Raw genomic sequence first — 12,139 nt, 5'->3', positions numbered from 1 at the left:
TTAAAAGTACTCTTTCTTTCTCGATTGATATTGCTCAAGTCCAGACCAGACCATTAAAAACTCCGCTTGATTTCTGCTAATAAGATGTTTGGCTGCAGAAAAATATAAAAACATCTTGCACTTATTGATTTTCTTCGCCGAGGTGACTTCGAACTTTTAGCGATATTGCAAGCGTGACAGCCGATTATGCAAATTAGTTCATTGAGCAAACTCCGACCGTTTTATGTGAGTAGCTCAATAAATCTTAGAAGTAGAAAATATAATAGAAAATATAGTAGGACAGAGCTTTAAACCACACCGATTAATACCTTAAACATTTTAAAAGGCCAAAATTTGACAAATTTTATTATCTCGTGACGAAAGACGTCAACAACAACGTATCGAATATCAATTTGATTAGCGCTCGCAAACCTCTTTTTTAAAAATTTGGCTTCTGTTATTTCATATTTGAGTTCTGATGGCTTACGCTATTCAAACCTGTATGAACATTTCAAAATTAAACTACAGGATTCTATTTAGTGTAACCGGCGATAACAGCACACACTGAAATACACCGTGACCACTGTCACATAATTAAATTGTACATGTGTAATTATCCTCATTTGCTTCTCCCTTCTTAATAAAGCAGCGATAACATCGCCTTTTGGATCCGAATTCTGGTCGGCAGGAATAAGAGAAATTTTGTCTGCACACCTGTCTTTATGAAAGTTTCTATTCAGAACTCTAGGGAGTTCTTGTGGAAAAGGACCACGCGATTTTTGAGGAAATAAATTATTACGTTACGTGTGACCTCATTTTTCCAACAATTAGCTATATCTATACTGTAAAGTGCGTAATTATATTAGCTGTAATTCATATTTCTCTTTCGGTACTGGTTTGCTTGGGATTAATAACACTAAATTCTTGAAGTGGTATTCGCCAAAAGAAGTCCTGTTTTCAGTCGCGTTCTTCAGAAACTTCGTTAGAAGACTCACGAGGAGTTTCCGGTTTGTTTAACTTGCCTCAGAGTACTGACTCAATAAAGAGTCATCTCTGCTTAATCCATTTGTCAAAAGAGAGTTTCACAGAAGGAGAGCTTATCTTTGCAAGGGCTGGCCTGTTCGATGCAGAAGACTCAGTTATGGCAAAATGTGGGTCTGCGCAAAGCATAGGCGCACTTAGGGGAAGTTCTGGCGCCAAAGTTCAGCGTGCCAGTATCCGACACACCCTGGTAGCGATTCCAAAGGGCTAAAGAGCCGGTATTCTGTCAATTTGCAAAAGTCAAAGGCCATTTCTAAGATATGTGGTGTTATATAGAGGTTTACACGATACTGCAGCTGAGGGAGCGGATGGTTTCAAGGATTTTCTCCAAGTTATAGACGAATTGGAAAGCGTGGGAGCAGAAAAGGACTAGTGTAAAGAAGTTCGGAAGAGGCTTCAGGAGAGCAAGTTGTATTTGAAGACTACATACCGTAATCACTGCGAAGAGGACGATAGCAAATGTGCCGATCACTGTAGGGTCTTTGCACTGAGCTATGCTGGTGACACTGAAGTTCAGAAAGTATGCAGTCACAGTCACAACGTGAAGTGTGAGGATTGTGAGATGTTGAAGAGTGTTCTTGAAGAAGTAAAAGGCGCTATTTCTGAGTACACAATGCAATTGGGTAGGTTTCAAGCAGAAGACTATCTGTATGAAGTAAAAAATGCTGCCGCTAAGACCTTTGAATGGAGAGGGTATATCCTGAGAGCAGAAACCAGGATCAGTACGAGCTGCAAATTTTCGATACTTTGGAGGGAGATGAAGCATTTATAATAGTTGACTGGACAATGAAGTTCATAGCGATGAAGTTCCGGGAAAAGCAAGCAGAATGGTTTCCCTAGAGGGAAATCAATTGGCATGTGAGTAGCGCTGTTGTAAGACAGGAGGAAAGCCTGGAAGTAACCTGATACGTAGACCTTCTTAACAGCTGTAAAAAAGGTTTTCAGTGCTGTCAGTCCTAGAAAATCTCTTTGTCACCATAAAGTTAAGAAATTCAGGAATAAAAGAGGCCCTTTATAAGATCGGATGAAGCAGGTTGCTATCACAACAGTAAGCTAGTATCAACTCTACGAGGGCTCGGACATCACGATTGCCACTTTCAGCAACTTACACAAGAGGGCCTGCGCGTTTGGAGAGCGTTTAATGTTGGGTCTGGAAAGTTTATTCGGTAAAATTAAAATTGCAATTTTTCCACAGAAAAAATGACGGATCTGGTGAAGGAGATTCCATTTTTCCCCACTACTGCTCGACGAACTGCATCAGCAGGAGAAAGCAATGATGGCAACGACGGTAGTTCCTATCAATGCCCTGAACCTGGTTGCGATGAAGATTTTAAGACGCAGGCCGACCTTGACTTCCATATGAACTAGCTAGTTCATCATGTAAGTCCTGTGCCTGCGAGCATGACTTAAAGTCTTTGTGACAAAGTGAAGAGGTAGTGGGTTCATTACTTTCAGTCATTGTCATTAGAGGGTGAAAGTTCGACTGAACTGGTTGCAGTGGCCACAGAACCCTTGACAAGTACATCAAAGCTTCCCATGGGATGGGCTCTTCATAAGAGAGGTGCAAGTGAACGGCTTTCGCAAAACGTCAGGCAGTACTTGAAACAGAAATTTAATATCGGATGAGACACTGGCAGAAACCAAACCCAGTGAAAGTAGCAAAGGATATGCGAACTGCTTGCACAATAGATGGAGAGAGAATGTTCGATAGAACAGAGTGGTTATCCAACATACAGATTCAGGGTTTCTTCTCGAGATTGTGCCTTAAACAGCAATCTAAAATACAACAAGAATCGGATGATGCCACCGACGCAGACGACCACTTGATAGAAGCATCCGCGTCTGATGTAGACGAAGGGTGTTTGAGAGAGGCGAGGAACACAGTAATGAATGAGATAGATTGAAACATCCAATCATGTTTGATATCTATGATGTGTGCTCTTTGGCAAGAGAAGCAAGGTTGTCTAGTCTCAAAGTCAAGATGCTAAGAGACATATGCGAACATTTTGAGCTCGCATTCAAAATGCAAGATACAAATGCAGCACCTCTTGCAAAAATGGAGGAAATTATTTCAGAGTGCAGTTGTTATGCAATCTAGTTATGACGTCCACCCGTTATGCGAATGCGATATCTTTTTTTTACAAGAACTCTTCAAACTTATGAACAGAGACTGTTATGCAGACAGATGTGACGACCAAATATCATTTTTTCCCTTTCAGCGAGAAATCCGAGAAATCGCTGCTTTATTTAGACGTGAGAAGTATTCAGGACAATTACACGATGGAATTACGTGACAGAGTCACTGGTCACGGTGAATTTAGTGTGTGCTGTTATCGCCGGTTACACTAAATAGAATCCTGTAGTTTAATTTTGAAATGTTCATACAGGTTTGAATAGCGTAAGCCATCAGAACTCAAATATGAAATAACAGAAGCCAAATTTTTAAAAAAGGGTTTGCGAGCGCTAATCAAATTATGATATTCGATACGTTGTTGTTGACGTCTTTCGTCACGAGATAATAAAATTTGTCAAATTTTGGCCTTTTAAAATGCTTAAAGTATTAATCGGTGTGGTTTAAAGCTCTGTCCTACTATATTTTCTACTTAAAATGGCTAAAATCTAGGATTTATTGAGCTACTCACATAAAACGGTCGGAGTTTGCTCAATGAACTAATTTGCATAATCGGCTGTCACGCTTGCAATATCGCTAAAAGTTCGAAGTCACCTCGGCGAAGAAAATCAATAAGTGCAAGATGTTTTTATATTTTTCTGCAGCCAAACATCTTATTAGCAGAAATCAAGCGGAGTTTTTAATGGTCTGGTCTGGACTTGAGCAATATCAATCGAGAAAGAAAGAGTACTTTTAACCAATTTCAGAAAGCTGTCCAACGAGTGTTTTTAAATAAATTATGACGAGCCTCTGAATAAACGAATATCAAAATTGAAATGCATTTTATACACCTTATATATCACACACTTTAAGAATACAAAATATTTTTTGTTGCATGCGGTGTGATACGAGGACCGGGCTATTCAACATTTGAAATTTTCGATGTCGCAAGAGGTCAAAAAAGGGCCTTTTGCAGCTTTGACTTTTGAGAGCTCTAAAAATTTTATTTTGAGGTATTTCCAAAAACTAATGTGGTTTTATTTACTTGTTACCAAAGATAGTTTATTGGGTAAAGTTTGAGGGAAAACTTTTTTCCGATGCGAAATGCCCTGGACCGCTCTTACAGAGATCGCCTCTTAACTATCTGTGTTACCCATCTATCTTTTCCTTCTTTGAATCTGGTTTAACATAACGTGGTAAAGATATCCTCTATATCTTCAATTTAAATTTTTTTTCTTTTCATTTCATTTCCGGGTGCTTCAGAAAATTATCACTTGCCAATGAAAAATTATTGAAATAGGTGAAATTTGGATGCTAATTTACTGAACCCGTTTTTTCGACGCATCGACCCAGGGAGGAGATTTTATTGAAAAAAAAAAAAAAAAAAGAAAAAGATTGAATAAACCTCGCTTGAAGATAATCTAGCGCCGACTGTGTTTTTCGGCATTTTACGTCATATGAATATCGTGCCTCCTACGCGAGAAATGAAATACTAACCAAAACCATCCGAAGTATTGTCTACAATCGATATATCGAGTGGTATTTTAAATCGTTCTACAAGACTCTGAGTGTGTTTCAACTGTAGTTTCTGTAACAAAGAGTGACGAAGGGTCAAAGCTTCTCTTCTTCTTTACAAGTATGCCACCCACAATCCCTCATACTGGTAACAACAAAAAAAAAATACTAAACAAGGTGTCAAAACAAGTGAAGGACGGAGGAATTCAAAACAGAAAGAACGTCGGTAAATAGTTGACTGCCATTTGATAAGAACGGCTTCGAAATCTGCTGCTGCTTCGAAAGGAAAATCTTTTATTTTGACCCATGTGCTCTTGATTTTGAATATAATCGGTTCAAACTGAAAAAGAGACTTATTTTCTCAACAGTGGCGCTTATCGCTACTCACCTGAGACTTATTCAAGAGTTAGAAACTTCGAATACAACCACATGTTCAAACAATGAGCATTAAAAAAAGAGAATTTACTTACTTCAGCCTAGGTGGCACCTCAGGTGGGGCTATCATCAAAAGATATGTGGAAAGAGATGAAAGAAATCGTTTCGTTAGGAGTAAGAATGACATCATTAACTAAGTTGAAGCTTGCGACTCAGAAACCACGTGTAACTTATATTTGACTCTGTAGTCAAACAATGAGAGAAGGAATAAGGTGGGTCATCATGGTAATTAGTTTCATATAATTTGCAACATTTTTGTAATTTGATTAGTAATGGGCTTTGCCGGGACTGTAGAGGGACCTTCAAAATCAGTGCTGGAAATGCAGAATATGACCTTCTTAAAATAGCTCCTTCGTGCTCCAAGACACTGACGTATTAAAAGCCACAATCTGCCATATGAAGACATTTTATTTTCGTATGGTAACATTTTACCTGTAGCACGGCGTTTTTTAATGTATGAAATGAACGCCAGTAGAAAAACGACAGCAGCCAAAGGTCCCGCAATGTAGTACCACTCCAGTGAACTGCTGGAGGAAGATGAGCTGCTGGAAGGAGCTTCTGAATTTCCTGAAACACAATAATAGAAGAAGCTTAATAGGAAAGTAATTTGCTGGTCGGCAAAAAATTGATATCACTAACTATCCATATAGAGAGCTAACTTTTTTTTGTTCCAACAATTTACGTTGTTCATTGCTTGCGTTGGGTGACGGGGAATAACTCATGGAAAAACAGACGCAGATGTGTTAAGTTACAAAAAACAGGCAGATAGACAGAGAAAGATTGGTGAAAGAATTACAGAATATGTATAACATGCTGCTACTGTTTGAAACTCGTTTTGAAACAGTTTTTTTTAATTTCTTTCAAATTTAATTCATTTCAAATTTCTAGTTCCCAGAAGACCAAAAAACCACTGGAAAAGCTTGTGAGGAACATAAGAGGTGGACGTGTATTTTATAATAATGACCTTACATAGTTGATTACTGAAATTATATGTGGTTCCTTAAACAACTTACCTTTGACAGTTACTGTCACAACAGAGCGAGCCACAGTTCTTAGCTTGTTACGTGCTTCACAAGAATATTCACCACTGTCCTTTTCCACAACCTCAGTTATATCAAGTTTACTATTTTCCTCATCTAATCTTGTCTCTATAACTGCTTTTTCTGTTATTAGGTCTCCATCTTTTTTCCACATAATGCTGATTGTTTCTTCGTTGACTATGCAGATCAATTTGAGGGTATCTCCTTTTGTGAGTGTTATATATTTCTCTGGAAAAACTAGAGCAGAGGCTTTTCCTGCGTTGAAAAAGGGGAAATTCATTAGTATACTGGTTTCACATTAAAACTACAACTACATTATAAACACCCCAAAAAACAAACACAAAACATTGAAACGAACGAATCAAATGTGACCTTCTCCAGGAATGCTTCGAATATGTTGCTTTAGATGAAAAAAAAAAATAAAAAAAAGAGATGTATTTCCTTGTGAGTTTCGTAAGGTTTTCCTAAGAGTTTCAGAACAAGCTTGAAGCTCTTATGTTTTAAATTTCCTGATTACTGTTTCAACCGCCCGAGATCCTCCGCTGAACTTCTAAATTAAGGTTTCGGTAATGTTCCATCTTCTCTTGTTCTTTCTTCTACACCCTTTTGTCAAATGGACACAACAAGTGAGTCATGCAACAGGAAGTTTTTTCTTTTCCAGCACTGCGGTAGCGGGTCTGATTTCAAGCAGATGATCGTCCGTTTAAATTCTAAAGTACTACAACAATTTCATTAGGTGGTTTTCTATCACTTCCTGAGGAGAGAGGACTTAATAAATTTTCTCTAGCGGACATCTTGACTCTTCATCTTCAACATTATCATCGTCATTATCAACGTCATCATCGTCGTCGTTGCCATCATCATCATCATCATCATTATCCTTATCAATATCATTATAACTGAACTTACCATAAACACGCAGAGTTGCTGAGGAACTGGTTGTGTTTGCTTTGTTTTTTGCTGTACACTTGTAAGTCCCATTCATCCCTTTCGTGACACTTGGCGAAACTACGAATGATTCTCCTTCGTGATCGGTTTGATTGATACCAGGTGGCAGGTCACCATTATTAAAAGTCCAGACGAAGGTTGGTCTTGGAATACCTGAGGCTACGCAACTAAGGTTTACAGGGTATTCTTCGGTAACAGATTGGCTTTTCGGAGGCTCAATGATCTGGGGAGAGACTTGAAGTAAAAAGATCATCAAACTAAACAAAGGGTCGCATTGTCCTCTTTAACCGCTTCTCCCCCCTCCCATATCCAACCCTAAATTAACTAGTATCAAAATAAAAGCAAACTACGTTAGTGCCGAGCCTAGTTTTAATCCAAGTTTATTTTGCAATAGGTTTTCTTCTCTTTTGATATTAAAAGGTATTAGCCAGCCCAACGTAACATCAAAACATTATTTTATTTTCTTAAACGATTTCACATCTTGTGGAGGGTGACATGGGGGCGGGAGCCCGGCAGAACGGGGGCGGGAGAAGGCGGGAAGCGGGAGCAGTAATTACTGGGTATTATTCAGTCAAAAGCATTTATCTAGCAAAGTATTGAAATTTCCGTTCAACATCCACTAAAGCTTAAAAGAAAAATTTGGAAGCAAGAAAACTTAAATTTGTAGCTTTTTTGGCTGGAAAAACAGCATTACTTCCGGTGAATTTAGAAATCCCTTCAATTCGATTAAGTCATAGGTCATGAGATAGCATGACACATGTACACTTATACTTCAGTGTCTGGTACGCTGAAGCTGTCGAAAATCTCCAGCAAAGAAAGCGATTCAGGGTCATTCAGGGTCATTCACTGTTATTCCTGTTAACATAATAACAATGATGGTAAAGCAAGCTTAACACGACAGAAATCGCTAGAAACTACAACGGACACACGTGATGTGAGTAAGTTTTATTGATTTTATGTGTAAAATGTTCATATTTCGAAATATTTCTCGTTGTAACTCGACTTAATTTTGGTCCCCATACTATTCCTTATATCGTGTTCAAATTTTCAACGGTTCCTTTCTTAACTTAACACAGAGTCACACAACGCGTGACGTTTTCATCAATTAATCGTTAACTTTTTTCTCGAGACGTGAGCTTTGGCCGCCTGTGGTCAAACCCGTCATTTTATACACTCAAATTTTCCGTTGTAGCAAAAGTTCATAACGACGTAATAGCGGGATTATTTTCATACATTTCTTCGACGTTTTTGTCGCTGATTTTGCAAATTTCAATTCAATGAAACGTTGGCATGGATGTTTCTTCAAAAATCGCTATCTAACTTCAATAATAAATACTAAGGGCCTGTTTGCATCGGGGTAGGGTAACCTGCCTGTTCATATGATTTCTTATTTTATCTTGATCACGTTCACATGATAGGTGGGGTGACCCGCTTTCATGGCAAAAAGCTCTAAAGCGAAACACGTATGTTTTAAAACTTTGTACATTTCCTAGCCGTCTCATGGCAGAAATCACCAGAAACCGCAACGGACACACAAGGAGTGTAAAATGTCCACATTTCGGAATATTTAGCGTTGTAAGTGGACCATATAACAAATTATTCCTGATAACGTATTAAGTCAAAGATTGCTCGCGTAACCTCACACCGCGTAACAGAATGCGTGACGATTTCATGAATAAATAAATAGGTGTCCGAGAATTTTAATTTTAATTTTAATTAAAATCTTTCGTCTTTCTCGAGACATAAGCCTGGGACGCGTATGCTCAAACTCCCCAGTTGTGAGCACTAGTGTCGACAACCTCAAGAAACCTCACCCCAGAACCTGGGGTTGTAAGATTGCATGTAAACGCGTTTTATTTTTCGACCACGGCCAGGCGGGTTACCTCACGTACCTAGGGTACCCCGCCTCCATGTAAATAGGCCCTCAGATAATGAGGCACTGATAGCCGCTTCGACAAACTATGACGCATACACTTTTACCACTTTTGAAAATATACATGAAATCATGACTCCTTAGTCACGGGTATTTAAAAGGGAGAAAAAAAAAGTCAAAAATTTTAAACGAACTTTTATAATAGATGCCGTGACAAATCAAAGGGCCCTGGGAGCCAGCTCATTCACACTTTTCCCCATAAAAATTAGCCTGTTTCTCATGTAAGCCAATAGCAATATAAAGTACATATGTGAAAATCAGTGTAGGAATACCCTTGAACGTTGGAAATATATTAAGTCGAAGGAACAGTTTTGGTCTCAGTCCGCATTTTTGTCAACGAAATGGACACATATCAGCTCAAAAGATGAATCGTACGGACCATGTGCAAAGCTGTCCATTGTTTCACGAATACTGCGCGTGTTAAGTATTCAGTGGTGAAACCTCATTTACATCTACATCTCCTTAACAAATACATTCCAAGTTGTCCGTCCTCCAATAGATCATAACTGAGAACCAATCAGAATGCGTGCATAACTGAGCTTATTATATAATCTCACCAACCAACACGCGCGCAAAGTGAGGAGATTGTATGAAGGCTTGAAATTTCACTAAGAATGATTTTGATCAAGAAACGGGCAAGGAATATTCCACAATAGTACAAATAATTGCGAAAGATGGTCGCGGAAAAGCATGACGCTCGGTAAGTTGTAAGATGACATGTTATCACCTATCAGACGAAAACAGTATAAATTATCAGTCTGCATTTTATCTGCAGTCTGCATTTTGTACCTAGTCTGCAATTTTTACCCGGTCTGCGGTCTGCAGTCTGCATTTTGTACTGACCGGATAGATATTGCTTTTTTTGTTCGAGCGAGCCTCAAGTCCGGACCGAAATATTGTAGCTCGGAAAAAATTTCATTATGCTCTTCCGCTCTTTCGCTTGGTCACAGAGTGTGTTGAAATGAACCCGCTACGGGTCCCCCTAGATGTACATTTCGGCTTCTCGATTCAAGTTGCATTTTTAGAAGTTCGCAAATGTGATATGAGTTATTATTTTTATTAAAAACCATACAATTATTCTTTCCTCGTGAGTTTCTGAACTTCATCGAAATTAATTTTGACTTTCACTAAGTGGGGAGGGGTAGCATACAAAATTACTTCAGTTCAAGATCCACAATTTCCGTCAACAATTGCTTCACCACCATACCTCATTCATTGCTTCCAGAATGAATGAGCTAAAAATGGTATGTTGGTATCTATAAAGTCAAAATTGCTCGACGCTCCAAAAAACAATTGGTTTAAACTGCCGAAAAATTAATTACATGTGTCTGAACACGAAATTAATTCACATGATTTGATATATTAGTTGTCATGTTCTCGCTCTTTAAATGTTATCATCGTTAGAGCACTCTTTTTTTTTCATTACTTTTAATCAATTTTAAACTAATGTGGTTTCAAGCCCTTAAATCTGATTTGGTACCAGGGAATGGAATTTTTTTTCCTCATCGAGGTAAAGATTTAAACTGATTTTCGACTCCAGATCTCTCTATATGCAAATGAGAACCGTACCTCCCGCCACTTCGATCCAGAAAGTTGAGTTTTTGCTCCCTCTGCTGTTTTTGGCGCTGCATGTGTATTGACCAGAGTGCTTCAATCTTGCTTGACGAATCGTGTAAGTGTTGTTGTTACCGAGATTCACCCCATCCTTAGTCCAGTGTACCGTAAGTGTAGGGAAAGCGCTCAGAAAGCAAATTAAGTGAAGCGATGAATTATATGCAACCGACTGATTCTTGAGCTCAGGATTAATTTCAGGAAGACCTGGGCATAGAATTAACAAGTACAATTCGAAAAAAAAAACATTAAAGAATGAGAAGAGCAACTGAATGAAACAAAAGTGAGTCAACATTTACCTGTGACTGTAATGTGAAAAGCTGATTCGTTTTTCCCTTCACTGTTTTAAGCGCTACATGTGTATTGACCAGCATCTCCATAACTCACTCGTGGTAGTGTTGTTGCTACCAAGATTGAACCCATCCTTAGTCCAGAGTATCTCATTTGAAGGGGAACCGCTTAGAGAGCGTTTAAACTAAAGCGATGATTTACGGGTAACCGACTGACTCTTGAGCTCAGGATTAATTTAATATAAATTGGCCACCATAAAGATTTTCTAAGCTGACGTTTCGACCGTTTGAACTTCGTAGGAGCTAACGCTCGGAACGTCAGCTTGGAAACTATTTACGGTCAATCTCCATAACCAACTCGGTTGGTAAAACCAAGGTGTATTTTACAAAGAGTTTGGAAGTCGATAAAAGGATAGTTGAGGGATATGTGTGCAGCATTTTCTACCAAAAACGTGTCCTTTACTTTCTCCTCATACACAAAACCACTTACATTCACGTGATTCCCGAGTTCTTGAGCAGTTAAATTCTGGAAGTAAGGTTATTCAGATAATATCTTTAAAGTAAGAAACAATTGGAGATTGAGTCATCTTATTTATATTAGAGAAAACATCCATTGAGAATAACTGCTGAAGATTCCTGCCTAACTATTACTGCAATCTATTGTCACTTACCGACTCTTTGCCGGTTCTGGTTATATTCTTTGCAGACACTCCAAGATGACCACGCCATACAACCTTTGAAAACAATAAGTCGTGCGCAGAGAGTCATATGTCATGTTATCACTCTACCTATGCTCTTTACTTCCTTTGCTGCATTAATCTGCTGCTTGTCAAAAAGAATACCAAAATACATAATTATTAGTGTCGATATCCCCAGTTTCTAATTTCCAAGGAGACTTCGAACTAACATCTCCAAGTTAAAAAAGATTGATGGCTTGAAGCTTATAAATCACCCAACTTACAGCTCCCTATTTATAAGCCTCATTCGTGTTCTCTCAACATCTGTAAGGAATTTATTATGTTATAAAGCCAGGGAAAATGACACTGTTTTGTGTTGCTCAAATGGATGACTGTGCAAAAATGTTAAAAGAAACAAACTAGGATTTTAACGTTGACAATTTTTGATTTTCAACTTTATTGTAAAAGTTTTAGCAGTTGATGGCCGTAGCCTGAAACGTTGAAATTCACTTGTTGTAACAATTAAAAAACTATCCATAAATCTAATAATACTCAGAGAA

The 12,139-nt window shown here is 38.4% G+C and overlaps 1 protein-coding gene across 1 annotated transcript in view; it reads right to left on the bottom strand.

The window, feature by feature from the left end:
• The window catches only part of LOC149045689 (uncharacterized), a 21,921-nt gene extending 10,026 nt beyond the window's left edge, over positions 1-11,895 (bottom strand). Inside the window, exons 1-7 of the mRNA XM_089205942.1 lie at positions 11,574-11,895; positions 11,393-11,428; positions 10,571-10,819; positions 7,030-7,302; positions 6,094-6,375; positions 5,513-5,647; positions 5,116-5,143 (exon numbers count right to left, since the gene is read on the bottom strand). Coding sequence (XP_089062068.1) covers positions 5,116-5,143; positions 5,513-5,647; positions 6,094-6,375; positions 7,030-7,302; positions 10,571-10,819; positions 11,393-11,428; positions 11,574-11,670 — 1,100 coding nt within the window. The 5' untranslated portion in view covers positions 11,671-11,895. The remainder of the gene's footprint in view (positions 1-5,115; positions 5,144-5,512; positions 5,648-6,093; positions 6,376-7,029; positions 7,303-10,570; positions 10,820-11,392; positions 11,429-11,573) is intronic.
• Positions 11,896-12,139: the final 244 nt, after the last annotated feature.

Source organism: Pocillopora damicornis, chromosome 5 (assembly GCF_964200805.1).
Source record: "Pocillopora damicornis chromosome 5, jaPocDami1.2, whole genome shotgun sequence".
NCBI classification, from domain to species: Eukaryota; Metazoa; Cnidaria; class Anthozoa; order Scleractinia; family Pocilloporidae; genus Pocillopora; species Pocillopora damicornis.
Note: the sequence above shows the minus strand (reverse complement) of the source record. Positions and strands in the feature narration are given on the sequence as shown.